Consider the following 26952-nt stretch of genomic DNA (forward strand, 5'->3'; position numbering starts at 1 on the left):
AAAAAAAAGACTCGAGCACAAAGTAAACCAAATGTGGCTCGAGGCGTCTGCATGAAGGACGTTGGGATGCCGCCTCTTTCGGCTGGCTGGGTGCAATGCTGGCACCAAAACCCAAAGCGGGACACACTTCGACTGGCCTGCGGTGATTCACGCTGGGATTTGATAAGCGTTTGAGTCAACCTCGAACTTTGGGGCCGGATCTGGCAACTCCTAGGTGACTGAACCCTCTGCTTACCTTGCTGATCCTCGGCGTGTTCCGGTCTTCCTGGCAGAGGCGAGAGAGTAGACGGGACAGTGAGAGGTCTTCCTATCCAAGGCCGTTTGTTTTGCTGTGCGCCCATGGCAAACTTGTGTGCCGAACTGAGTCGCCTCCCCACTTGATTTTTTTTTTTTCATTCCCTCCTTCGCCGCTCCTTACTTTCCTCTCGGCGTCCCTTACCCACCCCTCCCGACCTTACCACTGAGTGTTAGCGGGGCCAACCCATCGGATTGGACAACCGTGCCCTATCGTGGGTGAATGTGGTCTCCACTCTGCGTTTCCTTGCCTGCACGGGCTGATTATATCTCTGCCAGCCCAAATTTTTTTTTTCCCTCGCCTCCCACCTCCCAACTTCCCGTCCACGGCAACTCCAAAAATCACATATCAAGCCCTCCAGACATAGATTCCGACTCTCCTTCCAGCGAGAGCCTCTGAATCTATCTTCTCTCTTTCTATTCAATCAACATTTACGGTGTCTGCAGGTCCTTCACCTGTGGATTGCTAGGCCTTTGCCCCACCTCTACCAACACTTCTCTTCGCATTTTCTAGGTCTCAAGCCAGGGCTTGCGATCTAGAATATCTCCCACCTCCACCGCGAGAATGGCTACTGACAAGGGACTCGAGGATGTCCCCGAGGGTACGTTGATCCTGTCCAGCCCTGCGCTGTATCGCGGTGCCCGCGGCGACGACGCTCAAGGAGGGGCATCTCTGCGTGAATGCGCCAGCGCGGCATCCCACCTTTTGCACCTGTCGCATGGCCCCTCCAAAAGGCCTCCGCCCCCACGCCAGCGCCCGCCATGCTTTTGCGCTCTACTGTGTCACGGCCAGTGGTATCAACTGAGCTAACACCGTTTCCGACTACAGGGCAGATCGAGTCCAACTACGATGAGACCGTCGACTCCTTCGACGAGATGAACCTGAAGGCTGAGCTGCTTCGCGGTAAGGAAGAAATCGGGTCTATATCAGGGAAACATGAATACCCATCTTGATCATCGTCCTAATCATTACCCCACCTTGCAGGTATCTACGCCTACGGTTTCGAGCGCCCATCTGCCATCCAGCAGCGTGCCATTATCCCCGTCATCAAGGGTAAGGCTACTTCCCGAAGTGCTCAATCAGCAATACCTATCTACCTCTCGACCTGGACATGTCGCTCATACCCGTCTCCTCTAGGTCATGATGTTATCGCCCAAGCACAGTCCGGTACCGGCAAGACGGCCACCTTCTCTATCTCGGTGCTGCAGAAGATCGATCAGAACGTCAAGCAGTGCCAGGCCCTGATCCTCGCACCTACCCGCGAGCTGGCTCAGCAGATCCAGAAGGTCGTAGTCGCTATTGGTGACTTCATGAACATTGAGTGTCACGCCTGCATTGGTGGCACCAGTGTCCGTGATGACATGAAGGCTCTGCAGGACGGCCCCCAGGTCGTCGTCGGTACCCCCGGCCGTGTCCAGGACATGATTCAGCGCCGTTTCCTGAAGACCGACGCCATGAAGATGTTTGTCCTGGACGAGGCCGATGAGATGCTTTCGGTATGTTTTGCCTCCCGCTTGTCCTGCACCTACATACCCAGTGGGGCTTACGCATACTCATATGTTGAACTCGTATAGCGTGGTTTCACCGAGCAAATCTACGACATCTTCCAGCTCCTGCCCCAGTCGACCCAGGTCGTTCTCCTGTCGGCCACCATGCCCCAGGATGTCCTGGAGGTTACGACCAAGTTCATGCGCGACCCCGTCCGTATCCTGGTCAAGAAGGACGAGCTTACCCTGGAGGGTATCAAGCAGTTCTATATCGCCGTCGAGAAGGAGGAGTGGAAGCTCGACACTCTGTCGGATCTGTACGAGACCGTCACCATCACCCAGGCTGTCATCTTCTGCAACACCCGCAGAAAGGTCGACTGGCTTACGGACAAGCTTACCGCCCGCGACTTCACTGTTTCGGCCATGCACGGCGATATGGACCAAGCCCAGCGTGACCTGATCATGAAGGAGTTCCGCTCCGGCTCGTCCCGTGTCCTGATCGCCACTGACCTGCTGGCCCGTGGTATCGATGTCCAGCAGGTCTCCCTGGTCATCAACTACGATCTGCCCGCCAACCGTGAGAACTACATCCACAGGATTGGTCGTGGTGGTCGTTTCGGCCGCAAGGGTGTCGCCATCAACTTCGTCACCGCCGAGGACGTGCGCATGATGCGTGAGATTGAGCAGTTCTACAGCACTCAGATCGAGGAGATGCCCATGAACGTCGCCGACTTGATCTAATCACCAACGCAATCAATCCGTCCACATTCTCGACCGACCCATCTCGTCGTTCCATCGCCGCAACGAACCTTACTTCTCGTCTTTGACGCACCACACTCTGTGCCATTTTCTTTCCATCTCTCTGGGGCATAAGGGTTAAGCCACTCGATAGAAGGGAAGTGAGGGGTTGCTTTGCTCGTTTTCATCAAAAAGTAAGGTGGGTTGCATCTGAAGGTTCGGCCGCTACTGTCGCACACCTTAATTTTCCACGGAAGGTGTTTGGGGTGCTTGCCAATGATAATAGGCAGGATCTTGGGGTTTTCCGTCTCGTTCTCTCTCTCTCGTCGTTTCCTTGTCATGTATCTGTTCTACCTAGGTAGTTCTCACGCGCCGCCATGAAACTCGTTCCTAGACATCGATCCTGTTGTTTCTCTTTGATGATATCTTGTTGGATGGGCCGAAAGGTAAAGAAATGGTGGCGTTTGTTACTGATCTGCAGTGTTGTTCGGTCCGGTCTTGTGTTTGGTGTTACTTCGGTTCAAGTTAAGCGCCCTGCATGAGGACTCGGCGTCCTGTCGGCTACCCTAATCCATGTACCTAGCTAGCCGTAGGTACCTGTTGGGTTGACGGTCTTCCTCGTGGAGTCGACAGATCGTCCATGGTCTGGATCATTCGATATCACAAAAGAAATAAGGAGGTAGAGGCTTGGTCAACAGAATAGAGGTCTCAATACCTACCTAGTATATTTGAATCGTCTTCGCTTTGCCCTGAAAATTAAGGGATAATTCAAACCCGTGCGAGAACTTTTGGTCGAAATCGAATCAGGCAATGGAACTGTAACTCGATTCATATGGTGCGGCCCAAAGACTGGGCAGCCCAAGCAACAGCTAAACGTTCCCGGAACAAAGGCACGCCCACCACAAAAAAAATATGTTAGTTCCGTTTCGGAATAGGAATGGGAATAAAAAGAGGAACAAAATAAAAATAAAAGTAGGAGTAAAAATGACAAAAAAAAATTAGAATAGGAAAGCGTGCAGCATTAAACATTCGACTCAAATCTTCAGGACGGGCTCCCTGTAAGACTGCCGTCTTTTTTGTGGCGGGCGTGGCAGTGTATAGGGGGGGGACCCACCTAACGCGTCAATCCATGTTGCCAGCCAGAGCTTCGGCCAGGTCGGTGTCTCCAGCAGCGCGCCCCGATTCAGATCGCACTCAGCCTTGTTCAATGAAGACAACGGTCGCATTTGTTGTGCCGTGGCCTTGACCCTTGCAGAACTTGCACATTGCATACCACCTACTCGAGACCGCTTCACGCACGCATTCGCCAACCGCACGCGTACTCCTTGTCAACGGGCAACCACTACCCAGCAGCAGAAGCAGCCTAGCAGTCGCAACAGCGACCGACCAAGCCAGCCCGCCATGGACCGCAGCCTTGATGAGATTCTCGCCGAACGCCAGGTTAGTCTGCGCCTGGCGCGCGCCAACCCACACGGCCAATTTGCTTCAATCACTGACGTGTGTCCTGCGCTATCTGAACAGGTGAAGAACGGCGGCCGTTCCCGCGGCTCTCGCAACGGCGGAGGTGGAGGTGGAGGCGGCGGCGGAGGCGGAAGCGGAGGAAACCGACGGCGCGAGAGACAAGACTACCCACGGGATGGTGTCAGAAAGGTACGCTCTCCGAACCCCTGAGCTATAAGGCAGCTGGCGAAGCAGCCAACAATGCGTTCTGACGCCGAACTGTCGCTCTTCCCCATCCTCCTCTCACCATTAGGTTGAACATTCTCTTTCCTTCCGAATGCCATCATCAACTATCCGTCGGTCGCCTCGGGCCGCGGGGGAGTACGGACAATTCGAGCCTCTTCGACCGACCTGTCTTCGCATCGGCCCAGCGACCGAGGGGCTAACCTGCGTGAATTCTACCGCTAACGACGACCTGTATCATGTTACTCTTTGACACATCTAGTCATACCGGGACGAGCCTCGCAACCTTGATTCGTATGTGGAAGCTCCCGATTGTCTCCACTACACCGATAGAGGGCACGGCAGAAGAACTGGCAGCTAACAAATATCTACATATCCAAACAGCGAGTGGGTGCACGATAAGTTCGACGACAATGGTGCGTGCGGTTGCGACGACAGACAGATTCTCTGCTCCAGGTCTGTTGCTAACGGCCGTCAAACAGATTCCCGCAGAGGAAGGCTACCTCGTCGACGAGCGGAGAGTGCGGAGCAGGAATCTGGGTGAGACTATACTGGACCTCACTTGGGCCATGCCTCGACGACTAACGCGCAAATCACTTTCGGTAGTGGCCCTAAGGGCACCAAGATTCGTGTCGATAATATCCACTATGAGCTGACCGAGGAGGACCTTCAAGTACGCTTTCAACCAATTACATAAAAAATCCATCATGTCTTGTCAACGAAATGCTGACCCGATCGACTGGGCAGGGACTCTTCAATGGCATCGGGCCGATCCGTGAACTCGACCTTGTCTATGACCGCTCCGGTCGATCTGAAGGCACAGCCTACGTTGTATACGAGAGCTACAAGGACGCGACCCTTGCTGTTAAGGAATTTGATGGAGCCAACGCCGCAGGTAGGACATATGGAGCTTTCGCGCTATTTCCCAACAGACATTTCGTATGCCCCTCTGTAGGCGTTATGCTAATCTACGAATAGGTCAACCTATCCGTCTCACCATCCTCCCATCCGGGCCGTCTAGCCGCCGGAATCCGTTCGACACGGCGATCAAGCCTGGTAGGCCGCTGTCGGAGCGCATTACGACCCACTCGAGCCGGACTCGGTCTTTGTCGCCGCGCCAGGAGCTCGAGGCAGATGCCGCTCGGAAGGGGATTGATAGATACATTCCTGGCGGCTCGCGCTCGCGCAGCCCGTACGCTCCTCCTCGCCGTGAGGGCGGGCGGCGCCCCGGCGCTAGACGGGAGCGGGGAGGGCGGTCGCAGCAGAGTGAAGAAAGTGCTGGTCGCGGGGAGCGAAACACGCGTCCCAAGAAAACTCAGGAAGAGCTCGACGCCGAGATGGAGGATTACTTCGGGAGTGGAGGTGGCGGGGCGGCGGCGGCGGCGGTGGCGACGACTGCTGCTCCGGTGGTGAATGGTGGCCGCCCCGGAGACGACGATATTGACATGATCGCGTGATGGATTAACAAAGAAAGGCCTGCACCAAGTCAATGGAATGACAAAGAGGGGCATTTGGTGTCTTCCTGTCTACAATTTTTTCTTCAACTAACAGAAATGCATGAGGCGTAGGGCTGTATCCGATGAACAACTCGATTATCTCCTTGTCATGTTGCTCTAAGCGGTAGAGTGGAGCTTCTTGTTGACCTCGGGCAAATTTCATGCACAGATAAAAGATTCTGGCAACTCCCAGTGACATTTAGCTATTGCAATAACGCCCCTTGTCTCTCGCAAAGACAGTCATTAATCGGTCTTCTTCCTCTTACGATCCATACCCTCGCTCATGGCCTCGGCCACGTCCTGAACGGTCAGGCCACGTTTTCTCTGGCCGACTTTTTCTTGACCAAGGACAGTGTCCTGAGCGACGGCACGAAAGACGGCGGCGGCGCCCTGAAAAATGAACGGATCGAAGCCGCCGTCGGCGGCGTGCGTGTCGCTGATTTCCTCCATCTCGTGAACCCAGCGGTACGCCTTGGGCGGCATTGAGGTGATGGCAGACGCCGCCTGGCGGGCGCGGGCGGGCGCCAGCTCCCCGAGAGCCCACTCGAGGTCCCCCAGAACGCCGAGTCTATGAGCCGTCGTGTAGGTCTGGACGGCGATGGCGCTGAAGCCCTTGCTGAGCGAGGCGAAGCACATCTTGAGCCCGCTTGCCGCCCCAACGTCGGCCGAGATGTGGCGCGCCCGCAATGTCGATTCGAGCAGAGGGCCCCCGAGGGCGTCGCCGAGCGAGGCGAACGAACGCGGACCCGACGTCGGCATCAGCGGCACCGCCCACTCGTCCCCCTCCCCCTCCCCCTTCTCCTCCGCCCGGCCCTCGCCGCCCTTCTTGGGCGCCGGGGGCCCGCCCAGGATGCAGCCGTCGATGAACAGCAGGGGCACGCGGGTGCGGGCGACGTCGGCCGCCATGCGCCTGCACGTGGCGGGCGACACGGCGTTCATGTCTGCAAAGTAGAGAGGCCTGCCGGACCCCTCGGCCGCGGCGGCTGCGGGGGCGTGCGTCTTGGAGAAGGCCATGGCGTCGAGGACGCGCTGCAGCGTCGCGGCCGCATCCCTGGGCGGCACGACGGACAGCACCACGTCGGCCCAGTCCACGAGCTCGAGGTCCGACTTGAAGAGCGCGGCGCCGCAGGTCCGGGCCCGCTCGGCCGTGTCGGCACTCCGGCCCTCGCAGTTGGTCGCCACGGGGAAGCCCCGGGCGGCGAGCAGCCTGGCGATGCCGGAGCCCATGTCCCCGAGCGAGAGGATAGCGACCTTGGCCTTGGTGGGCGCGTCTTGTGAAGCCATTGCAACCTCGGTCGCTTTTTGATGCGGGATTCAGGGGCTGCGGGTGGCGGTCTTGGGTTGCCACCAGGAAAAGCCAGGAAAGAAAAAAGAACCTCGTCACGACTGCTGGTGTGGCCCGATACTTTTTTTTTTTAAAAAAAAAGGGAGACAAAAACAAACACCACCGGATATGGTTTCCTAGATGACGTTAGTCAACTGTGCGCAGATATCCTTTGGCCAGCGAACGAGATGATGTGTGATTCGTGGCCACCACATCAAACGCCATGTTGGACAACCCCTCGGTCAGACTCGGGATGGGCCCGGTCTCTTTGACGAGTGCGCGGGGCGAATGCGCACGCCTGCTGCGGGCAAGCCTAGGCCTTGTTCGATGCCGGCGGATGACAAATCACATCAAATGCGAGTTTCAAGAACTTGACAGCCGGCGGATGTGAGAAGCCCGGCGAGGAGATACGTAAGGTGCACCAGCACATTGATACAATCGAGATTACAGATGATTTCAGACTGCTTGGGGATGCCTGCAATGTGCAAATCAACCCTCCTTATCTGCGGCCCGAGGTTCGTGTTAGGCATTTGCGCCTATATATTACATCGGGAGTGATGACGTTTGTGCATGTAGCGATCTCGAAATGGACACTCGCACAACCATATTCCTCCCTGAATATACATTTCCCCCCTGGGGTAATGCAACATGGCAATGGCCGGCCTGCTCAATCAGATCCAGCGGCTAGCCCCCTGCCATACATATGAGTCTGGAACATCCACCTTGGTCAGCGTTGTGTGCGGTCGGGAGCCTCTGGCAGCCTCCGAGCCGGCCCCTGATTCGAGACGCAAGAAAGCCCCAATGCTCGAAAGAGCGCCAAAGTGGCCAGCGGCCAACTGGGCAGGCAAAGGGGCGTGTTCGGTTTCCTCGTCACTCGCAATCTGGGCTGGTGCTGTTCCAAACACCAGAGACGGCAAGTTTTGACTAACTTCATTGCCCGAGCAGATCGATGGGAGCGGCATGGGCTCAACAAGGAACAGGATGTATGACCCTAGAGCGATCACACTGTCGGCAGTGACCTCGCCCCCAAAGGATGCGATGAAGTTTTCTAGGTCCCGTGACTCAGATACGGAGCAATACGTTGTCTCCGGGTCAATAGCTAGAAGGCCTCTCTTGAGACCCCAACCCCCTCCACCGCTCACTGGATACCGGAGTCAGCATGGAAAGTCCACTCGAGAACGATTACATAGACTTGAATCGACTGGATACACTTACGGACTCTATGCAATCGACCTCCGTCAGCAAGTACTTTGGAAAAGTGTCTTGCAAAGGCATCAGCTCTCTGATGCTCAGACTCAATGGTAGAGTCCAGAAACACGGGGAACTTGACGAAATATTCAAGGCTAGGGGAGTTTGGAGGTACGACCAGGGCCCAGGCCCGGTTGGGGACTGGGACTTCAGGCAGGAGTCGTGAGCGCGTGGCTATTATGTCGTGCATTGCGGCCTCTAGCTCCAACGACGCCGGCTGCGGCTGTTCTTCAGGACCGCCGGCTGCTTCGACTTGACGCACAATATTACCCAGCCCGGCCGTGATCCTCCTGGGCACGGTGAGCGGGAAGAGCGAGACCGAGACGTCGGCATGTGACTGTATGCTTCCCTCAGTCGAGGCCACTATGATCTGCTCCTCTTTCTCGAAAGCATCGACAAGGGCCGGCGAGCCTATGGGGGAGGTTCCAGCGCCGCCGGCGCGCCATCGGCTCGCCAGTAGTGTGAAGGGTCTCCCGTTCTGAAAAACAGTGTTGGCTACGGGCAATGTGACGTCAACCGGGCGAAAGTCACCGAGCAGTGGGCTGAGGCGCACCGAGAGGGCCGGGCGGGCATCGAGGCGTAGCGGCGCGTTTGAATCCCCGCCGCTCCAAAGCCCCGGCAGGATGGTGGTGGCATCGCCCTGCAGGATGGAGAGGCCGCTAGAGGCCGATCCTCCGCGAGACCGTGGACATAGGCCGTCTACAACCGCGGTTAAAACGCTCAGATCCTGACCCGAGCCGATAGCCTCCGGGTGAAGCTGCTGGAGGAGCGCCGACATGAAGTCCGTGTCGTCGAGCCATCTGGCCAGATCCCTGGAAACAAGTATTGCCGATGCATCAGGAGTTGGGGATCCAGAGGGAGTCTTGTCTGTCGACGCTACGCAGTCGAGAACACTTTGCTATGCGTGATGTGTCAGTAAGGAGATTCTATAGGTAATTGTCGTGGAGCGCCCCTACTTTGGAAACCCCCCGGCCAGCCAGAACCGAGAAGCGGTCTCGGGATTTATTTATTTTCGAGTTTGATGCCCATCGTTGCTGGAACGCCCGATAGGAAAGTCGTCTCGCGGACCAGCGAGCGGGTGCGCGGGCCGTGGAAAGAAACATGTTGCGGAAATCACAGGCCGAGGTTTAAAAGCGATTGGTGAGCGAGTTGGGAGCAACAAAGTTCATGATAAGCTTGGCGGTGGATTCCTGTCACCCAAGTCCAAGACCAGGAGTATTTGTCTAATGAGCCTGAATTACTGGCTGGCTGGCCAGTGGAAAGCGGTGATTACGAGTGCGCCCGGCAGTTATTACTGTACAATTTGATGTTCTCTTGTGACTTTTGAGGATGGAATCCAAGCTGATTGAAGTTATGTGGTGCAAGGCTACCACCTCAGGACGAGGAGGGTAAAAAGAACTTGATCAACTGGTGCTGATGCAACCACCCTTGGTCCCTGCTGCAGTCTGCGCTCTAAAAGGAGCTGCCATCTTTTTGGCCTCCTCTGCGGGGACCACACGTTTTGTTAGGGGGACCGCATAAAGCGGGCCACGCGCACCCACACAGTATCGCCACTACGCAAGATGGTACCGCAGCCAAATTAGGAGTGAAATGAAACAGCGAAAATGATTAGTGCATGCAACGATATAAAGCAACAACAACGTGATAAAAAGCAACAACTCGTGCAATTAAAAGTTATTTTTTTTTTTTTTTAAGGCTGCGGCCTTTTTAATAACGATAATTTACGCGGGTAACCGTATTGCTTTTAGCGCTGGCGGGAAAGCGCTACTTTACGGTTAAGTTAAAGCCTAAAGCGTGCGCTTGCGCTCTTATCGCTTTTTTCGCCTCTTCAAAAGAGGCGCATGGTTGCGATCGCGATGCTGATTTTTGGTGCTGTGGGTGGTGCACAGCAAAAAACGTCAATTGGCCGCCCGTGCATCAAATTGAGGCCAAGGATGGATTGACTTGCAATTGAAAGTCTCAGGATTCACAGCCAAATTAGGTGGGATACCTGAGTTCGTCAAACAACATTAGAATTAACACTGTTGTGGATCCGGTGCCCCACTAATTGTGTGGTCCCCGCAGAGGAGGCCATCTTTTTTGGGTGGGCGTGCCAGGGTCCACAGTTGTTGAAGCAACCTGTCAGGAGGGGATGAGTCATCAGCCTACGCACGGGCCTACAGCCCACCTTATGCACGTTTCGTAGCCCTCGGCCCTCCGGGCTCTAACCTAGAACAAAACACCGCACTTTTGCCCACCTACTTGCGCACTCGTTTTAAACCTAAGCCTCCCCCGCTATTGTGGCGTGGGCTTGGTGTTGAATTGGGCTGTGGCTTGCCGCTGATTTGGCGAAGCCGATGACTCTCTAGAACCCCGGCGTGAATGAGGAAGAGTCACAGCCGCAACAGCGGCTACCAGCAGAAATATCTGCCCTTCTTCCCCGCATGAATCGCCTGCCCACCACCACCACCGTCACCACGTCCCGCCTCCTTTTCCGCGCGCTCTTGGTGCGCCCGCCACCAAAAAGTTGCTCTCGACCATTCTTGCTGCGACGAGCCACAATGGCTACCGATAGCGGCCGCGGAAATCCCAGTGAGTCTTGTTGGCACCCAGATCTGGCAGCCTCGAGAGGCGCCCCAGTGGCTGACGGGCGCCCTGCTCTCTCTCTCCAGTTGCCTCTGGGAAGGGTCCCGCCGATGGCACTCCTCCTCCTGTAGGCGCTGAGGCTAAGGCCGCCGTCGAGAACACGCCTTCGACTGGAACTCCCGGCACCCATGCCGCCGGCCAGGACGCCGGCGCTGCCCCGGGGGCTCCGGCCAAGGTGAAAACGGCCAAAGAGTGTAAGTACAGCCGCCCCTCCTTTCGGCAGAGCACGTCCAATTGACATGGCACGATAGTGGAGAAGGAGAGGAAGAAGGCCGAGAAGCAGGCAAAGTTCGACCAGAAGAAAGCCGCCGCCGCCAAGGCCACCCCCGCGCCTGGCGCGGCGGACAAGGCCAAGGAGAAGGCAAAGGCAAAGGCAGAGGAGCCAGCCCTTCCACCGTACGAGAACGACACCCCGCCCGGCGAGAAGAAGCGCATTCGCCCCTTCAGCGACCCTCACTACACAGCCTATAACCCCGTCGCCGTCGAGGCTGCTTGGTACGAGTGGTGGGAGAAGGAGGGTTTCTTCAAGCCCGAGTTCAACAAGGACGGCAAGGTCAAGGACGAGGGCTCCTTTGTCATTGTTCACCCACCACCAAATGGTACGGACTATCTCTCCGGCGCGCGCCCACCAGCTCACTATTTTGAATATCCCCCTGCTCTTCCATGAGATTGAACTGACATCGTCCTTATTACACGCAACCTTCCAGTCACTGGCGCACTGCACATGGGCCACGCCCTCGGTGACAGCTTACAGGACCTTATGATCCGGTGGAATAGGATGCGCGGCAAAACTACGCTCTGGCTTCCTGGCTGCGACCACGCTGGAATCGCCACGCAAACCGTTGTGGAAAACATGCTGTGGAGGAGGGAACAAAAGACACGGCACGACTTGGGCCGCCCCAAGTTTATCGAGAAGGTCTGGGACTGGAAGGACGAGTACCACCAGCGCATCAACAATGCCCTCCGCAAGATGGGTGGCAGCTTCGATTGGTCCAGGGAGGCCTTTACCATGGATGCGAACCTGACTGCTGCTGTGAGCGAAACCTTTGTCAAGCTGCACGAGGAAGGCATCATCTACCGTGCCAACAGGCTGGTCAACTGGTGCACCAAGCTCAACACGGCTTTGTCCAACCTCGAGGTCGTCAACAAGGAGATCTCGGGTAGGACCCTGCTCGACGTCCCTGGCTATGCCAAAAAGGTCGAGTTTGGTGTTATTGTGTACTTCAAGTACCCTCTCGAGGACTCTAACGACCACGTTACCGTTGCTACTACGCGTATAGAGACTATGCTTGGAGATACTGGTATGTCTATCTCCGTTCCCGAGAGGCAGCTAGCCACCCCCTTTACAGAATTGTGCAGGATACTGATACCGACTGCGTGTAGGAATTGCCGTGCATCCCGACGATGCACGCTACAAGCATCTCGTTGGCAAGAACGCCGTGCACCCCTTCATCCCAGATCGCAAGCTCCCCATTGTGGCCGATCCGTCGGTTGAGATGGAGTTTGGTACTGGCGCTGTCAAGCTAACGCCGGCTCACGATCCCAATGATTTTGCCATGGGCCAAACTCACAAGCTCCAATTCATCAACATCCTGACCGACGACGGCTTGATGAACGAAAATACGGGCCCGTACCAGGGCCAAAAGCGCTTCGACGTGCGGTACACTATCCAAGACGACCTCAAAAAGGCGGGTCTCTACGTAGACAAGAAGGACAACCCCATGACGCTACCCATGTGCGAGCGAAGCAAGGACATCATCGAGCCCTTTTTGAAGCCGCAGTGGTGGGTACGCATGAAGGAGATGGCGGCCGACGCTGTTGAGGCCGTCAAGGATGGCCGCATTAAGATCAAACCGCAGTCGTCAGAGAAGAGCTTTTATTACTGGATGGGCTCCATTAACGACTGGTGCATTTCCCGCCAGCTCTGGTGGGGCCACCAATGCCCCGTATACTTCGCCGAGGTCGAGGGTGCTGAGGACGGCGATCGGTCCGACAACAACCTCTGGTTTGCTGGCCGCACCGAGGAGGAGGCCGAGGAGAAGGCCAAGAAGGCGCTGGCTGGTAAAAAGTTCAAGCTTGTCCGTGACGAGGACGTGCTCGACACGTGGTTCAGCGCCGGGCTTTGGCCCTTTTCCACGCTGGGCTGGCCCAACAACTCGGCCGATGACCTGCAAAAGCTGTACCCGACCAGTGTTCTCGAGACGGGCTGGGATATTCTGTTCTTTTGGATTGCCCGCATGGCTATGCTTGGTATCAAAATGACAGGCCAGGTCCCCTTCAACGAGGTTTACTGCCATTCCCTCGTCAGGGACAGCGAGGGAAGGAAGATGTCCAAATCTCTGGGCAACGTTATCGATCCCCTTGACGTCATCAGCGGCATCAAGCTCGATAACCTGCACGCGAAGCTCCTAACCGGGAACCTCGCCCCAGCCGAGGTGGAGAAAGCTACCAAGTACCAGAAGCAGGCTTTCCCGGCCGGGATCCCGGAGTGTGGTGCCGATGCACTAAGGTTCTGCATGATCAACTACACGACGGGAGGTGGTGACATCAACTTCGACATCAAGGTTATGCACGCCTTCCGTCGCTTCTCCAACAAGATCTGGCAGGCATCCAAGTACGTGCTCGGCAAGCTCGAAAACTACCCGGATTTCGTGCCGCGCGAGGCGAGGAAACTCGGGGGCAGGGAATCGCTGGCGGAGCTGTGGATCCTGCATAAGATGAACCAGGCGACCAGGGGCATCAACAACGCATTTGCCGATCGCGAGTTCATGAAGTCGAGCCAGCTCGTCTACGCCTACTGGTACGGCCAACTGTGCGACGTCTTCATCGAGAACTCCAAAACCCTGCTGCAGGACGGATCTGCCGAAGAGCAGGAATCGGCTATGCAGACCCTGTACAGCACCCTCGAAACGGCACTGCTGTTAATTCACCCCTTCATGCCGTTTGTGACCGAGGAGCTCTGGCAGCGTCTACCCCGTCGCAAGGGAGACACCACCAGGTCCATCGTTATCGCCAGCTACCCGCAGTACGACGAGGCGCTCGAGAACCCCTCGGCCGAGGCGGCTTACGAACTGGTCCTTGACTGCTCCAAGGGCATCCGGTCCCTGATGGCCGAGTATGCCCTCAAGGACGAAGCCCAAGGTACGTGATGTGGCCACGCTATATTACCTTGGAGTTTACCGTTTGCGCCAGTTTGACTGATATTCGTGACATGGTCTTGCCCACTAGTTTACATCCAAGCCTATAACGAAACGTCGCTGAAGACGGCACAGGCGGAGCTGCAGTCCATCAAGTCACTATCGGGCAAGGGTGTAACGTCGGTCGAAGTTATTAAGGGCGAGGCCGGCCGGCCGGCTGGCTGCGTAGTCTTCCCCGTGTCAGCTGGTGCCGCCGTCTTCCTGCACGTCAAGGGTCGCGTCGATATTGATGCCGAGATCGCCAAGGCGGCCAAGAAGCTGGAGAAGACTGGGGGTCAAATTGATCGCCAGCGCGGGCTCATCACCGACCCCAAATACATCGAGAAGGTCAGCTCCGAGCTGCAGGAGGCGGATCGCAAGAAGCTCGTCGACCTCGAGAGCGAGGCGGACGGCTTCAAGGCCACTATCAAGCAGTTCGAGGACTTGAAGCTGGAGTGAGGCGTTTGTAACCATGTAGTTGGGCAATCTTGTACTAGAGACCACACTCACGTCGGATCGACCCGGGGCAAAAAAAGAAACAAAGAAAAAAGTTAAAACAAGTACAATACGTGTGCGTATTTCGCCATCAATGTCCAAGACAAAGCTCACGACTAAGGTCCTGTCTGCTAAACTGAAGCGAGGAATAAGAGGGGCATAAGTACAGGCCAAAAAGATTGATCCAATTTGTGCTCGAGCCACGATGTCTCGATACTGGTAGATTAATACTAAGAGACTGGAAGCGGTCCGGTCGCTATATAACAAAGAAATAGGTAATGTAACAACTCTATGGTTAAAAGGGGTAATGATTCTTGAGATGCTTGAGATATCTCCTGAAGGGGTGCCCGGGGTATTGCAAAATAAAACAACAGGAAAAACAAGGGACACGAATTACATGACTACACATTTCTTGTCCCTGATGGCCCTACTGCCAGGGCGAGCCTGGGAGCCGGCGGCGGTGGCATCGGCCGTGAAATCAGGGCCAGAGACTCCCGAAGGCATGGAAACTGGGGCCGTGATCTCGGTCCATGCCGTTGTGCTGGCCGTCTCGTCGTCATTGGCGTTGTTATCTTTTCCGCGACGCGTGAGTCGTTTGCTCTTTGAGCGTCGCCATCCGCGGCGCTTCGCATCGGCCATGTTTTTAGCGGCGCTGCGCTCGGCCCGGCTCTGCTTGCGGTTGAGGCTATGGGTGCGACTGCCATCATTGCTTGGCGGCGGCGGAGGGACTAGATCGCCCGGCGGGCCCATAGTGAGGCCCAGGCCGAGAGGCTGGAGGTTTCCTTGGCCTCCGGCAGCCGCGTAGCCGCTCGACGACGCTGAGCTGTAGATGCCCTCGAGGCGCTCAACCGTCGGCCGGTTAGGGCCCGACGACCCCGCGACTGTCCGCGGATGGCGGGGTATGGGTGCAACGATGGGCGTCTCGGCCCGGTCGGAAGTCGGCTGACCAGGTGGGTCGAATGCACCTGATATGCCACCTGGAGTACTGATGATAAGTGGCATATCTGGTTCTGCTGCCGATGTTGAGATGCTCGGTAGTCTCTGAGGTCGCGGCTGATGCAGCGCAGGGCTCTGGGTGTTGATCGGGTTCTGCTGTAGCGGGTATTGGGCGGCTAGACAAGGAGACCCTTGCTGTTGTGCATGGCTCGACATTTCTTGTCTTTGATGTTGTTGTTGTGGCATATACACTACAGCCGGTTGTGGCTGCTGTGACTGCTCTTGGTAGTACTGTTGCTGTTGCTGGTACTGCTGCTGTTGAGACTGTGGTCTGGGATATTGGGGTTGATGTTGCTGTTCTAGATATTGCTCGGGCAGCAACTGATGCTGCTGCGGCTGTTGCAGTTGTTGCGGCTGCCGTGGCTGTGATGCCTGAGGTTGCTGTTGTTGCTGCTGCTGCTGCGGTTGTAACGAGACTCGCCTGGTTGGGTCTCGGCTACCAACCGGGACCCGTGGAACCTGGAAACGCTGAGTGGAAGTTGTGTTTTGCTGCTCAGTGCTCACATTCCTGCCGGCCATCCCGTCAGGCTTTGGGATAGAAGGTGAGGCCTCATCGATGGCCCGGCTTACACTGAACTCGATCGCCGGGGCCGATTGAGGGTGAGTAGCACCGGGCGCTACCACCGGTGGTGGCCTATCATGACTAGCCTGTTTGGGCCATGTTTGTGAGTTTGTCAACATCCTAATGCCACCCGAAGGCGGCCTGACGGCTGTCTGAGGCGTGTTCCAGATAGTGGTCGGCGAGAGGGTGGCACTGGGAATGTGAAGATCCAGGACTGGCGGACCCCTTTGCCTGTGAATCGGTGTGCTTCCAGCGGTTGACGGAGTGAAGGCCGGGGCCGGCGTTGTGGGGGTATCCTGTCCAAGGGTTGACACAACAGGAGATGGCGTTGGTACGGGGGCAGAGGGCTGCGAGGATGGCGCCGGGGAGCTGTTAAGATCGGCACTGGGGCGCGTTGCGTAGCTACTCCCGCTTGATGGGCGCAGAAGGTTTGACTGTCGGGACAGTGGCGGCGTCCCAGGAGGTGATACGTCATATATGTCGTCGTCGTCGTTCTGGCCTATCGGACTGGGGGCAGGACGCGGCGCGTTGATAGTGTGTGGCTGGCTGACTGTCGAGCCACTGCCCTCACGCCGGTGGTCGCTGGTGGTTGCATGAAATGTGTTGTAGGATGAGAGCGTAGGCGACAGCGGCTGACGGCTCGGTGGCGCGGTCATGTGCTGGGGATTGTGCACCGTCTGGGACCTGGCAACCTGGGGTGGATTGGGCGCAAGCAGATGTTGGTGAGCATGCGGCGGCTGGTATTGTTGGGTCTGAGCGACCTGGGTCGTCTGGTTTGGCATGGGCGGCAACGGGGGAACTGGAGGGGCATCTGCACTGATGGGCGCAACGTTGTGGCGCATGAAGGACGGTAAATCTTCGGGGTCTTCTTTCTGATAGGGCGGCGGCGGCGGGACCCAGTTGTCTGCGTCGCTTTCGTGTGGGTGCTCTGCTCGGCCGTCTGCGCGCCGATACTGCACCTGGCCAGCGGTGGCTGGAGGCGGATGCAGACGCCGGTTCACGGCCGCAGCAGTGGCAGCTCGTCGGAGAGTCATGCCTGACCGCGGGCTGGCATGTGAATAAGGCGCGTCGAAAGCCTCCTGCTCTTCCAAGACTGATTCCGTATCTCCCTCGTCCGGAGTGGAGCTGGAATCGGCCACGGAGTCGTTCTGGATGGATAGCCGCGAGGCGGAAGCGGATGGCAGAACTCCCACGCGTCGGGGCACAAGCGGGTCGTCGGCGTCGTTCACCCGAGGGGGTGGCGGCATGGGCATGGGCGGAAGGGGAACCGGAGGCAGGCGGGCGGCGGTTGTGGCAGCACGTATGACGGAGCTTTGATTCCCCCTCCTCTGCGCGACGGTCCTTCGCCTAACGATGGCCACTTCGACTTCCATGTCACGCGTCTCCTCCTCCAGCACCTCAGGCTCCTTGGTGCCCACCTCGATGGTGATTTCCGTCACATGTCCACCCTCGGCGCCATAGTCGAAGTCGACTAGGGTGAGCCTCCCTCCGTCAACAAAGTCCATGCCGTCCTCCTCCGTCACCAGTTTTGGCGGCATCACGCCGCCGGCAGCCACAACCAGTCGCTCTTTCAACGACGAGCCGCCGAAGCCAGCAACCCATTTGACCATGCTTGCACCATTGAGTTCGGCGACCTTGTGGCCGCAAACAAACGAGTTGCGCAATTTGTCACAGAGGAGCTGCCATTGAGGGACTCTAGAGTCACTCTGCTCCTGCACCCGAGAGGTGGGCCGCGCAGACGGGCCACTGCCTCGTCGATTGAGTCCGCTTGCTGATGATGGCGTGCCTTCGGTGGTCCCTGAAGAGGGGTCCGGAACGGCATCCAAGTCTTCGGGAACGCCATATATCCAAATCTCGTTTCCCTGGAAGCCGGCCGCAACAATATCGCCGTGGTACGATGCTGCTGGAAGGGTGCATGGAAGTAGTCTGCCCTGGGTGGCCTGGGTCGGGACAGGACCAGTGAAGTAGGTGGTCCCGTTGCGGAGGTCGTCGATTCGGACAGCTCTAAACGTCTCGAAGCTCCGGTCATACGCAAAAGTCCAATAGGCCTCCTCACGGCTTGATTCCTGCAGCAGAACGGCGTGACTACAGTCACGGCTGGTGTTGGGGAACAGAATGGAGGTAGTCCAGAGCGCGCTGATGCTGTCGCCCTCCATGTGGCTGCCAGGGTCGTAGTACGGCGCGGTCAGGATGACGGTGTTTGGCTGTGCGGTATGGACGGTGGTGCCCAGGATCTGAGTGCCGTCAAATGAGAAGGCCAAGGCATCAACGGCATCGCACTTTACCGATCGCCTCTCAGTCGGTAGGGCGCCCGGGTGCAGCGACGAGACTTCGATTCCTCCTTCGTAGGCGGCGGCAATGACGGAGCCGCAAGGCGACAAGGCAATGGCCCGGGGACTGTGGTCGAGGATGATAGACTGTGTGCGCTTTGGGGGCGAGACCGTCAGATCGTACAGATCGACCTGCATTTCAGTCAGGAGCACGGCGAGTAGAGAGCCGTCGTCCATGACGCAAGTGGCGGCGGGACGGCGCAATATCTTGAGCTCGCGCTTGACCGTGATGTCAGGGGCACGGGCGTCGATGAGGTAAATGCGCGACGAGTTGTAGGCCAGCAGGTGGTGGCCCATGGGTGAGGGATGGAACTGCATGCCGTCGCCGCCGGGGCATGACGACGAGCTGATAGAGTTGGATACCAGCTTGATGTGCGTCAGGCTCGGGCGGAGATAGGCGTCAAAGAGATTTCGCTTGACTTCGCGGGAGAAGAGCCTCCGCAGCTCCGCCAGCCGGTCCTCGCCCGCAGCGACGGGGCGGCCCGGGTGGCTCGCGGAGTAGGAAGGACATTGGGCGAGCTGGTGGGCGTATAGGTCGGCCTGTTGTGACACGCTTCGCCATTTCGAGTTGAGCAGTACCAGCGATGCGAAGGAGTTCGGGTCGGTGAGTCGGAGAATCCTGAGGGGGGAGGCGGTAGCTCTGGTGTCAGTCAAGGACGGGGCCCGGGACAAGGCGCAATCAGATGGCGCCAAGGCTGGCCAGCAGACTCACTGTTCTATAATCTCGTCGGGCAGGCGCTCGAACGCGGCGGGGCAGGCAACGACGGGCTGCTTCTCGATCGAGGACCGCCTGGGGTTGACGCCTTCGGTGCCGTGCTGCTGTTGCAGCGGCGGCGGCTGCTCAGGGCCTGGTTCCATTGTGGCAACTGAGGTTGGGGCCTGTGTCGCCCCGGGAGGTGTCGTCGCGGGGTCCGGGGCGGGTGGACACGACTCGAGGAGCCCGAATGGGCGGAGGGCACGGTTGGGGAGAGGCAAACCCTAGCCTTTTCACTAGGCAGCTCGGCGTCTTCTCAGCGATCGACGTCGGCTATCATTGCGGGAGACGGGAGCAGGAGGGGAAGAACGGATTGATGGATCGGGCCGGGAAACGAACGAGATGTCGAGAAAATCGGTGCGTGCGCCGTCGAGCGACAAAGGCACCGTCTCGCCTGGGGGACAGTCCAAACTCAGCCGCCACCAGGTGTCTTGGGAGACACGGGGAGCACGAGGGACGGGAGTGCAGCACACGGTACGTGTTGGTGCTGCTGCGCATTGGCGATTGACGTGGTCCTCGGGCTTGCATGCAGGCGCAGGCGGGTGGCGGGTGGCGGGCGATATCTCACAGCACGCCCAATAAGCAGATGGGCCTGTCAGCACCTTAGGTTGCGCGGCAGCCCGCCCAGGGTCTGCCTTTCATGGCCCAGGCAGGCAGCGGCCAGTCAAATTGCGGCTGCACGTACGAACCCAGTCTGGTGGTAGCTACCTACCTGGGTACCGACTCAACCCACCATCGACAGTCACCCATCACATCACAGTTGGACCTTTGCGTACCCACCCAGCAACACAACAGAAAAAACGGAATGTGGGAAGACACCACCACGGCCGAGACAAGCAAACCAAACGCCGAGAGCGCTAGGCCGCAAAAATCACTCGAGGGCGGAGCCACCGGACGTGCAGTAAATATCAGCAAAATGTCGAGCAGCAGGAGGCCAGAAGCGGTTAGTGCTGACGCGCCGCAAAGATCCTCGACAAGGGCAGCGGGGGTTGCCACTCCTGCTGCCCCCCTGCGGCTATTTTTGGCCAGGTCTAGCATTTGCCCATCGAAGCTTAAGTGATGCTCCATATTATTTGTTCTGGTAAGTGTCGAGGCACACGCCGCCACCATCTTCTGCCCCTTTGCCGCAATTCTCCGTTGCAAGAGCCCGTGAGTGTGATTGTCGTACCCGGTGATCTGGTAGAGAAGTACGTATTTCAATACCTATACCTGATAGGGTAGACACAGAGATTGAATACATATACCAGTTGGCTGATGGCTGAAAGACGAGCGTTTTCGCCCAAGATAATATGGAGCCTGTGAGGGGCTCCACCAGCGCCAATTTCACGTGGGCTCGCGTCAGAACTCATGACTCCACCAAACGACTGCCGCCGACCTGGTTCGAGGAGGACGCGTCGCTGAGAGATGATCAATCCGCGAAGCGTTGTAGACGTCATTTTGCTATCACACGCGTGAATCCCCAGAAGTCGTTGCGTACTGTCCTCGTCCCAGCTGCTCGGGTGCGCGAGAACCCCTTTCATCATGGCTCCCCGCCAGCCGCCGCGAAAACGTACTGCTGCCGTGATCAAAAAGACCGAGGTTACATCCAAAACAACGTCTACGGTCCGTAAAAACGGCAGGGCGACCAAGGTCGAGGCGACTGTCACCAAGACGGAAGTTGTTGCCAAGGGGAGAACAGCGAAGCGCAAGGCGACTGAAGAGGACGAATCAGAAGTTGGAGAGGGTCACGACAGTTGTTGCGGCTCTGCGCATGAAGACGAGGAAATAGAAAAGCCAGTCGCCAGGTCTGGTCCAAAACAGCCCGCCAAAAAACAAAAGACCGTCAAGGATCAAGGCTCGATGCCGCTGGTCGAGCGGACTGCCATCTCGACTCTTAAAAAGGCCATGTGCATTGGTGCTCACGTGAGTGCTGCCGGAGGTACGTGACACCCCCTTATTCGCCTGCTCTTCACCGGCCTGCCCGCCTTTCAACCTACCCATGTATCGAAGAGGGCTCAGGGGCCCAGGAGTGTTACCTCGGCTGACAGCCTTTGCCAGGCATCCAAAACTCTATCCAAAACTCCCTAGAGGTCGGCGGGAACGCGTTCGCCCTCTTCCTCAAAAGCCAGCGCACGTGGAACTGCAAGCCCCTGGACGATGCCGCCAAGGCGCAATTCCGCGCGCTGTGCGAGAAGCACGGCTACGACGCCGGCAAGCACTGCCTCCCGCACGGCTCGTACCTCGTCAACCTGGCCCAGGCGGACAAGGCCAAGGCTGACCAGGCGTTTGGCAACTTCGTTGACGACCTGAAGCGCTGCGACGCCCTCGGCATCGGGCTCTACAACTTCCACCCGGGCTCGGCGCTGGGAGGGTCCAAGGACGACGCCATCGCCCGCATCGCCCACCAGCTCAACCGGTCGCACCGTGAGACGGAGCGGGTCGTGACCGTCATCGAGAACATGGCCGGCGCCGGCAGCGTGGTCGGCTCGCGCTTCGAGGACCTGCGCGACATCATCGACCTCGTGCACGACAAGGCCCGCGTCGGCGTCTGCATCGACACGTGCCACGCCTTCGCCGCCGGCTACGACATGCGCACGCCCGAGGCCTTCGCCGAGACGGCCGCCGAGTTCGACCGCGTCGTCGGCAACCGGTACCTGCGCGCCTTCCACCTCAACGACAGCAAGGCGCCCCTCGGCTGCAACCGCGACCTGCACGCAAACATCGGCACCGGCTTCCTCGGCCTCCGCGCCTTCCACAACCTCGTGAACCACGACGCCTTCCAGAACCTGCCCATGGTGCTCGAGACGCCCATCACCCGCAAGGGCCCCGACGGCAAGGACGTCGAGGACAGGCGGGTGTGGGCCGATGAGATCAAGCTCCTCGAGAGCCTGATCGGCATGGACCCCGAGAGCGAAGAGTTTAAGGAGAAGGAGGAGGAGCTGCAGCGCCAAGGAGCGAGCGAGAGGGAGAGGCTCCAGGGCCAGGCTGACAAGAAGGCCCAGGCCGGGGCCGAGAAGGCGGCGAAGAAAACTGCAGCCAAAAAGGCCCCGGCCAAAAAGCGAGGCAAGAAGAAGGCCGACAGCGAGGGCGAGGATGAGAGCAACTGATCATGTTGACAGCTGCCAGGGTGTTTTATTTCCTTCATTTTCTGGTCTTTGTGTAGAAGGCGACAGCCGCCAGCATTACAAGTTGTAAGATACGAGAGGATTATTCCCGCCAGTATAACGGCAACGCGGCGACGAGTTGGCATTCAAAAGACAAGCAAGTGTGTAGGTACTCAAATGGGTTCGGGTATCAACGAAAATGTCTGGGCAAAAGCTGGAATAATAATGGGACGTGTGAAGATAGGATGAGAAGGGGAAAATATAGAAAGAAAAGAACAAAGCCCAGTATTGGTATTCCTCCGCTGCCACAAGTAGGACGACCACAGCCCCGCCAACCTGAGTGTAGGGGACAAAGGAAGCCCAGCCGAAGAAAAGAAAAAGAAGAGAAGGATCAAATCGTAAAGTCTTGCGCAATGGGGAATCGAAACAGCCACCTGCCAAGTATCACCTCCTGCCTTTTGCCCAGGCCTCCACCTTGCTCATCAGGCTCTTCAGCCCGACACCTCGTTCGCAGTTGGCCTCGATCCACGCCTCCATGCGCTCGCGCACGGAGCGCATGCCCTTGAGCACCGGCATGCGGCCGTCGCCGTCCTCGGCCGCGGCAGCAGCGGCAGCGGCAGCGTGAGCCGCCGGGTTGAGGAGCAGGTCGAAGCAGTCGGACCACAGCTCCGTCTGCCAGTAGCGCTTGAGGCTCTCGCGGACGCGGTACCGGCGGGCGGCGGCTGTGCCCAGGCCGCCGCCCTCGCACCGCACCGTCTCGATGTAGCGGCCGAATAGCAAGCAGTGCACGGTGCCGGCGAGGCCGTGGTAGTCGATTTGCCAGGTCCACGGCCGGCCCTCGCGCATCTCGGCGCAGTCTTGCGGGCTCGTCTTCCAGTCCGCCACGAACTGGACGTCGGGTCGGAACGCGCGCATATCGATGCCTCGCCCAAAGTCGATGAGCGTCACACCCCGCGACGCCCAACCTCCGCTCCCGTCGGCCCGCCACTTGCTGCTGAGCTCCCCGCCGCCCGCCGCCGCGGGAAAGGCGTCTAGGCGCAACAAGCAGTTGTCGGCCTTTAGGTCGCCGTGTAGGATCTGATGCGCATGGAGAGCCTCGGCCGTGCGGAGGAGCTCGATGGTGAAGAACATGGCCAGCAGTTCATCCATAGTGCCCGAAGGCTCAGCCCGGAACAGGTTCACAACGTCCAGGAGTGTCCCGTGCGGATGAAGCGGCAGCAGCAGGAAACTCTCGTCCTGGTAGAGATGCATCTCGAGCGCGGAGCTCAGCGACGCCGTGGCCCTCTCGTGTGGGCCTAGTCTCCCGTGCGCTAGCCGCATCATATGAAACTCCCACGCCGAGGGCGGCGTCTCCATCTTGAGCGCCTCCAGTCGGTCCCGCCGTGTCTGCATTGTTGAGAATGCACCCTTGCCCATCTCGCTAATGGCGCCGTCCTCGCCATCATCCTGCGCGTCGGGGGACGAGTTCTCGACAAGGTACACCGGAGCAAATGCGCCAGCCCCAAGCTCCTTTTTCACCGTGTAACTCATCTCGCATCCAGGAAACTCGATGGGCGGAGGCATTGGCACACTGCCTGTCTTCTCGCCACTGCTCTTGGCTTTGGCCCTGGCTTTGGCAAACCTGCGGATCTCGGCCGCCTTCTCGTACTTGGCAGGTCGATGGTCATAGAAGCGCAACTGAGAACTGAGCGGCGGGTGCATCTTGGTAAGAATCTGAGCCCTGACGGCGTCGTCGACAGGATTGCATAGAGTGTCGTTTATAAGGGGGCCTTTCGGTGGGCCCCTGATGGGCGCGCTCTTGACCTGCGCCTTGGGCAGCTGCACAGGCACAACAATGTTTGACGGTTTCTGTGGAGATGGCGAACCGCCGCCCACTAGGTCTTGAAGGGGGCTGCTGGGCGGCTCAGACTCAGCGACGTCCTGTTGGGACTCCACCTCGTCTTCGTCTTCGTCATCGCTGACGGGAGGAAGGCGTCTTTGGCACCTGCTCGGTGTCTTGGTCAGCGAGGTCCGCACTGACCGCAGGTCCAGCTCCGTCTCGGTCCGCTCCGTGATAGGCGTCATGAACGGGAGACGGTTATTAGCCATCTCGACCGGGTCCCGATACATCCGTGTCTGCGGGATGTAATCCTCGGGCGGAATCGGAACAAAGGTCGTTCTAGTCTCGTGCTGTTCGTCATCCACTGGCGTGGACACCCCCTCCTCCTCCCCCTCCTCCTCCTCCCCCTCCTCTGCCTCCTCATCTGTACCGTCGTTCACGTGAGACAGTTGTGTTACATCGCCCTCTCCCTCGACAGCGTCATCGTTCTCATCGTTCACTCCGGGAATGTGCGGGATATGCTTGCGGGCGGTAAAGTCGGACCACTCGCTCACGCTCCTAGCATCCGCTGTTTTGTCTCCATCCACCGCATCGTCCTCGTCGTCTTCGGCCCCCTCGTTGTCTTCATCTTCAGCTTCGCTAATCGAGAGGCGCCGCGTGGTCCCGGTACTCTCCGCGCCGCTGGTGTATTCATCTGTATCATAGTCATCATCATCGGCACTTCCATCCTCTTCCTCTTCTTCCTGATTTGTTGGGTGTTTTATGGGGGCATTGAAGATGTCGTAGATGTCATCCGTGGCTGCTCGTGTGTGCATGGTCATTGTTGGCTCCGAACTGCCCTTTTTCTTCAACAGCTTGGGTCGTGACGGCGAGTCCAGCTTCGCTTTGACTGTAGTTGACGTCAGTGAAAATCCAACCGGCGGTGATATTCTAATTCTCGGGTTTCATGATCAAATCGCTTACTGATCTGGGTCTCGTTGACCTCCGTGACCTTTTTCTTTTTTGGTCGACCTTCTTTAGGATACGCCTTTATAGGGGCCCCGTTCTCATCCAAAGGCACGACAACATCGCGGTGGATGACAAGCTTCTGCGGCACGTTCTCATTATTTTCACGGAAGACCTCCAAGCGTGGTGCAACTGGCGCAGGCGGGGGAAGACTGTTCTCGTCCCTGGGGGGAGATGCGCGCCGAGGGGGTGTGGGAGAAGGCGAGGGCCGGCTGTTCTCGTCCCTACCCCCACAGGATGCGTGCCGAGGAGGTGTGGGAGAAGGCGCCGCCGGCCTCTCGTCTAGCCAGCCAGCCCGAGCCAGCAGTACCTCCTCAAAACTCAACTCGGATCCCGGAATTTCCGGCGTGGGGTACAGCACGCTGAGATCGAATACAATGCGCTGCTTCTTGCCAGCCGGGTTGTTCATCGTCACTTGGTGTTGCGAGGCCACAATAGGGATGTGGGATTTCATCAAAAGAGACTGTAAAGTACAGAACAAAAGGAGCAACCAGTCGGGATACCGATATTCGCCACCATACATTAGTCCTGTATTCATCAATACGCGGCCGATATAAGCAGGGAGGCAGATGTCAGGGAAGACAATTTCTAGGGTCAGGAGCTTACCGTATCCTTGAACACTGCCAGCTTAGGCCCACTCGCCTTCTTGGAGCCCGCCTTCAACGTCTCCCCGACCCAAGGCTTTGGTGCCATCACGTTCTCCTTCTTGCGCTCAGCTAGCGACCCGATGCTGTCCCAGCCCTTGGACCCGGCCTCGTGTGAAGGGAGGGCAGGCCCTGCTGCATCGGCGTCGGAGAAGATAGCTAGCTTGGACTTGGCCGGTTTCGCCGCCCGACCGCCGACACCGTTGCTTGGCCTTGGCGCTTGGGGTTCGACGGGTCCGGCGGCGGCTGCGGCCGCGAAGGGGTCCACCTTGGCCGCTAGGGCGGGCCGCACAGTCGGGATGGCCGGCGACGAGGGCTCGTCTCCGTCGGCCTCACCGTTCTGCTCGCGGCGCTGCTCAAACTCGCCAAGCTTGCGAATCAGGCGCTGTTGCGGACGTGCCTCGCGATCGATACCCAGCCTAAGGACCTCCTCCGCCTGCGCCCAGCGGCCGGCCCCCTCGAGCCAGGCGGCGTACTCCTCGTAAAACAGCGCGAGACTCTCGCCGATACCGTGGCGCGAGAGATACAGGAATGTCTCGCGCGGTGCGTCGGAAAACATCTGGGTGTAGTAGAGCCACAGCTTTAGGTAGCGCGGGTCATTTTTATACTGGGAGGAGCCAATGAAGGCCTTCGTGGCACGCTCCAGGAGGATGTGTAGCTGGGACTGGGGGGTCGCCTGCGCCGAAGGATACGCGTCCAAGGTCCAGCGAACATAGCGGTCGTAGACGTCGAGGGGGTCGTCAAGGTCAGCTATGGTGTCGAGCTCGGCCTCGTACTCGGCCCGGATGCAGTCGTGGACATTTTTGGTATCGCTCGGGGTCGGCGTGTCCATCTTTGCGAGTGGAGATGGCGTGTACAGCTCGGCCAGCTTCCTTGCTGACCGCCCGCCAGGGAGCGACTGGATGTTCTCCTTCTGGCTCTCGATGACATCGAAGTCAATCAGGTCGTCGGGTGGCGCCATTTTGTGCTGCTGCTCAGGCCAAACCGGGCTGCTGTGTTGTTGAAGGGACAGCTGTGGGAGGGACGAAAGGAGCAAAACAAATCAATGGAAGTCGGCGGGGTTTCGTTGGGAACACCCGTCATAGTGGGACGCAGGAAGACCCGACAGGGGAGGAACGATTGCGGATTCGCGTGGTGGACACGTAGGGGCCCCACCCCGCAAATATCAATACCGGTTGCGGAGCAACATCAC

The 26952-nt window shown here is 58.2% G+C and overlaps 9 protein-coding genes across 9 annotated transcripts; 5 read left to right on the top strand and 4 right to left on the bottom strand.

Moving 5' to 3' along the window:
- Positions 1-249: 249 nt before the first annotated feature.
- GGTG_03701 (ATP-dependent RNA helicase eIF4A) lies at positions 250-3336 on the top strand. The gene is made up of 5 exons (XM_009221483.1): positions 250-896; positions 1124-1198; positions 1280-1348; positions 1433-1791; positions 1870-3336. Exons 1-5 carry the CDS (start codon positions 860-862, stop codon positions 2521-2523), a joined length of 1194 nt encoding a protein of 397 aa, XP_009219747.1. The 5' UTR covers positions 250-859; the 3' UTR covers positions 2524-3336.
- Positions 3337-3707: 371 nt separating this feature from the next.
- Positions 3708-5982, top strand: GGTG_03702 (hypothetical protein). Its single transcript, XM_009221484.1, has 8 exons — positions 3708-3960; positions 4042-4170; positions 4466-4497; positions 4588-4619; positions 4686-4743; positions 4810-4876; positions 4951-5098; positions 5182-5982. Exons 1-8 carry the CDS (start codon positions 3922-3924, stop codon positions 5658-5660), a joined length of 984 nt encoding a protein of 327 aa, XP_009219748.1. The 5' UTR covers positions 3708-3921; the 3' UTR covers positions 5661-5982.
- On the bottom strand, positions 5708-7282 carry GGTG_03703 (hypothetical protein). Its single transcript, XM_009221485.1, has one exon. The coding sequence runs from the start codon at positions 6981-6983 to the stop codon at positions 5943-5945; it is 1041 nt and encodes a 346-aa protein (XP_009219749.1). The 5' UTR covers positions 6984-7282; the 3' UTR covers positions 5708-5942.
- Positions 7283-7461: 179 nt separating this feature from the next.
- Positions 7462-9699, bottom strand: GGTG_03704 (hypothetical protein). The gene is made up of 3 exons (XM_009221486.1): positions 9228-9699; positions 8239-9169; positions 7462-8164 (listed from the first exon to the last, which is right to left on the bottom strand). Exons 1-3 carry the CDS (start codon positions 9372-9374, stop codon positions 7695-7697), a joined length of 1548 nt encoding a protein of 515 aa, XP_009219750.1. The 5' UTR covers positions 9375-9699; the 3' UTR covers positions 7462-7694.
- An 813-nt stretch (positions 9700-10512) lies between these two features.
- Positions 10513-15008, top strand: GGTG_03705 (hypothetical protein). The gene is made up of 6 exons (XM_009221487.1): positions 10513-10842; positions 10923-11090; positions 11148-11495; positions 11604-12197; positions 12280-14037; positions 14125-15008. The coding sequence occupies exons 1-6, from the start codon at positions 10695-10697 to the stop codon at positions 14529-14531; spliced, it is 3423 nt and encodes a 1140-aa protein (XP_009219751.1). The 5' UTR covers positions 10513-10694; the 3' UTR covers positions 14532-15008.
- On the bottom strand, positions 14589-19777 carry GGTG_03706 (hypothetical protein). The gene is made up of 2 exons (XM_009221488.1): positions 19168-19777; positions 14589-19074 (listed from the first exon to the last, which is right to left on the bottom strand). The coding sequence occupies exons 1-2, from the start codon at positions 19311-19313 to the stop codon at positions 14961-14963; spliced, it is 4260 nt and encodes a 1419-aa protein (XP_009219752.1). The 5' UTR covers positions 19314-19777; the 3' UTR covers positions 14589-14960.
- A 72-nt stretch (positions 19778-19849) lies between these two features.
- On the top strand, positions 19850-20244 carry GGTG_03707 (hypothetical protein; the record flags this gene model as incomplete). Its single annotated transcript, XM_009221489.1, has 2 exons — positions 19850-20152; positions 20188-20244. 2 exons carry the CDS (start codon positions 19850-19852, stop codon positions 20242-20244), a joined length of 360 nt encoding a protein of 119 aa, XP_009219753.1.
- A 486-nt stretch (positions 20245-20730) lies between these two features.
- GGTG_03708 (DNA-(apurinic or apyrimidinic site) lyase 1) lies at positions 20731-22295 on the top strand (the record flags this gene model as incomplete). The annotated part of the gene is made up of 2 exons (XM_009221490.1): positions 20731-21127; positions 21247-22295. 2 exons carry the CDS (start codon positions 20731-20733, stop codon positions 22293-22295), a joined length of 1446 nt encoding a protein of 481 aa, XP_009219754.1.
- Positions 22277-26885, bottom strand: GGTG_03709 (BUB protein kinase). Its single transcript, XM_009221491.1, has 3 exons — positions 25723-26885; positions 25075-25644; positions 22277-25000 (listed from the first exon to the last, which is right to left on the bottom strand). Exons 2-3 carry the CDS (start codon positions 25637-25639, stop codon positions 22737-22739), a joined length of 2829 nt encoding a protein of 942 aa, XP_009219755.1. The 5' UTR covers positions 25640-25644; positions 25723-26885; the 3' UTR covers positions 22277-22736.
- Positions 26886-26952: the final 67 nt, after the last annotated feature.

Source organism: Gaeumannomyces tritici, assembly GCF_000145635.1.
Source record: "Gaeumannomyces tritici R3-111a-1 unplaced genomic scaffold supercont2.2, whole genome shotgun sequence".
Taxonomy (NCBI): domain Eukaryota; kingdom Fungi; phylum Ascomycota; class Sordariomycetes; order Magnaporthales; family Magnaporthaceae; genus Gaeumannomyces; species Gaeumannomyces tritici.

What these genes read in the sequence shown, in the direction of transcription:
- GGTG_03703 (XM_009221485.1), bottom strand. Translation starts at nt 6,983, where the DNA reads ATGGCTTCACAAGACGCGCCCACCAAGGCCAAGGTCGCTATCCTCTCG.
- GGTG_03701 (XM_009221483.1), top strand. Translation starts at nt 860, where the DNA reads ATGGCTACTGACAAGGGACTCGAGGATGTCCCCGAGG. An exon ending in ACTCGAGGATGTCCCCGAGG is followed by an intron (nt 897 to 1,123) that starts GTACGTTGATCC and finishes TTCCGACTACAG; the next exon opens with GGCAGATCGAGTCCAACTAC. An exon ending in CATTATCCCCGTCATCAAGG is followed by an intron (nt 1,349 to 1,432) that starts GTAAGGCTACTT and finishes CGTCTCCTCTAG; the next exon opens with GTCATGATGTTATCGCCCAA.
- GGTG_03702 (XM_009221484.1), top strand. Translation starts at nt 3,922, where the DNA reads ATGGACCGCAGCCTTGATGAGATTCTCGCCGAACGCCAG. An exon ending in AGATTCTCGCCGAACGCCAG is followed by an intron (nt 3,961 to 4,041) that starts GTTAGTCTGCGC and finishes CTATCTGAACAG; the next exon opens with GTGAAGAACGGCGGCCGTTC. An exon ending in TGACCGAGGAGGACCTTCAA is followed by an intron (nt 4,877 to 4,950) that starts GTACGCTTTCAA and finishes TCGACTGGGCAG; the next exon opens with GGACTCTTCAATGGCATCGG.
- GGTG_03709 (XM_009221491.1), bottom strand. Translation starts at nt 25,639, where the DNA reads ATGTATGGTGGCGAATATCGGTATCCCGACTGGTTGCTCCTTTTGTTC. An exon ending in GGTCAACGAGACCCAGATCA is followed by an intron (nt 25,001 to 25,074) that starts GTAAGCGATTTG and finishes CGTCAACTACAG; the next exon opens with TCAAAGCGAAGCTGGACTCG.
- GGTG_03706 (XM_009221488.1), bottom strand. Translation starts at nt 19,313, where the DNA reads ATGGAACCAGGCCCTGAGCAGCCGCCGCCGCTGCAACAGCAGCACGGC. An exon ending in CCCGACGAGATTATAGAACA is followed by an intron (nt 19,075 to 19,167) that starts GTGAGTCTGCTG and finishes CTCCCCCCTCAG; the next exon opens with GATTCTCCGACTCACCGACC.
- GGTG_03705 (XM_009221487.1), top strand. Translation starts at nt 10,695, where the DNA reads ATGAATCGCCTGCCCACCACCACCACCGTCACCACGTCCCGCCTCCTT. An exon ending in GACTATGCTTGGAGATACTG is followed by an intron (nt 12,198 to 12,279) that starts GTATGTCTATCT and finishes GACTGCGTGTAG; the next exon opens with GAATTGCCGTGCATCCCGAC. An exon ending in CCTCAAGGACGAAGCCCAAG is followed by an intron (nt 14,038 to 14,124) that starts GTACGTGATGTG and finishes CTTGCCCACTAG; the next exon opens with TTTACATCCAAGCCTATAAC.
- GGTG_03704 (XM_009221486.1), bottom strand. Translation starts at nt 9,374, where the DNA reads ATGTTTCTTTCCACGGCCCGCGCACCCGCTCGCTGGTCCGCGAGACGA. An exon ending in CTGGCCGGGGGGTTTCCAAA is followed by an intron (nt 9,170 to 9,227) that starts GTAGGGGCGCTC and finishes CATCACGCATAG; the next exon opens with CAAAGTGTTCTCGACTGCGT. An exon ending in AGGTCGATTGCATAGAGTCC is followed by an intron (nt 8,165 to 8,238) that starts GTAAGTGTATCC and finishes TCCGGTATCCAG; the next exon opens with TGAGCGGTGGAGGGGGTTGG.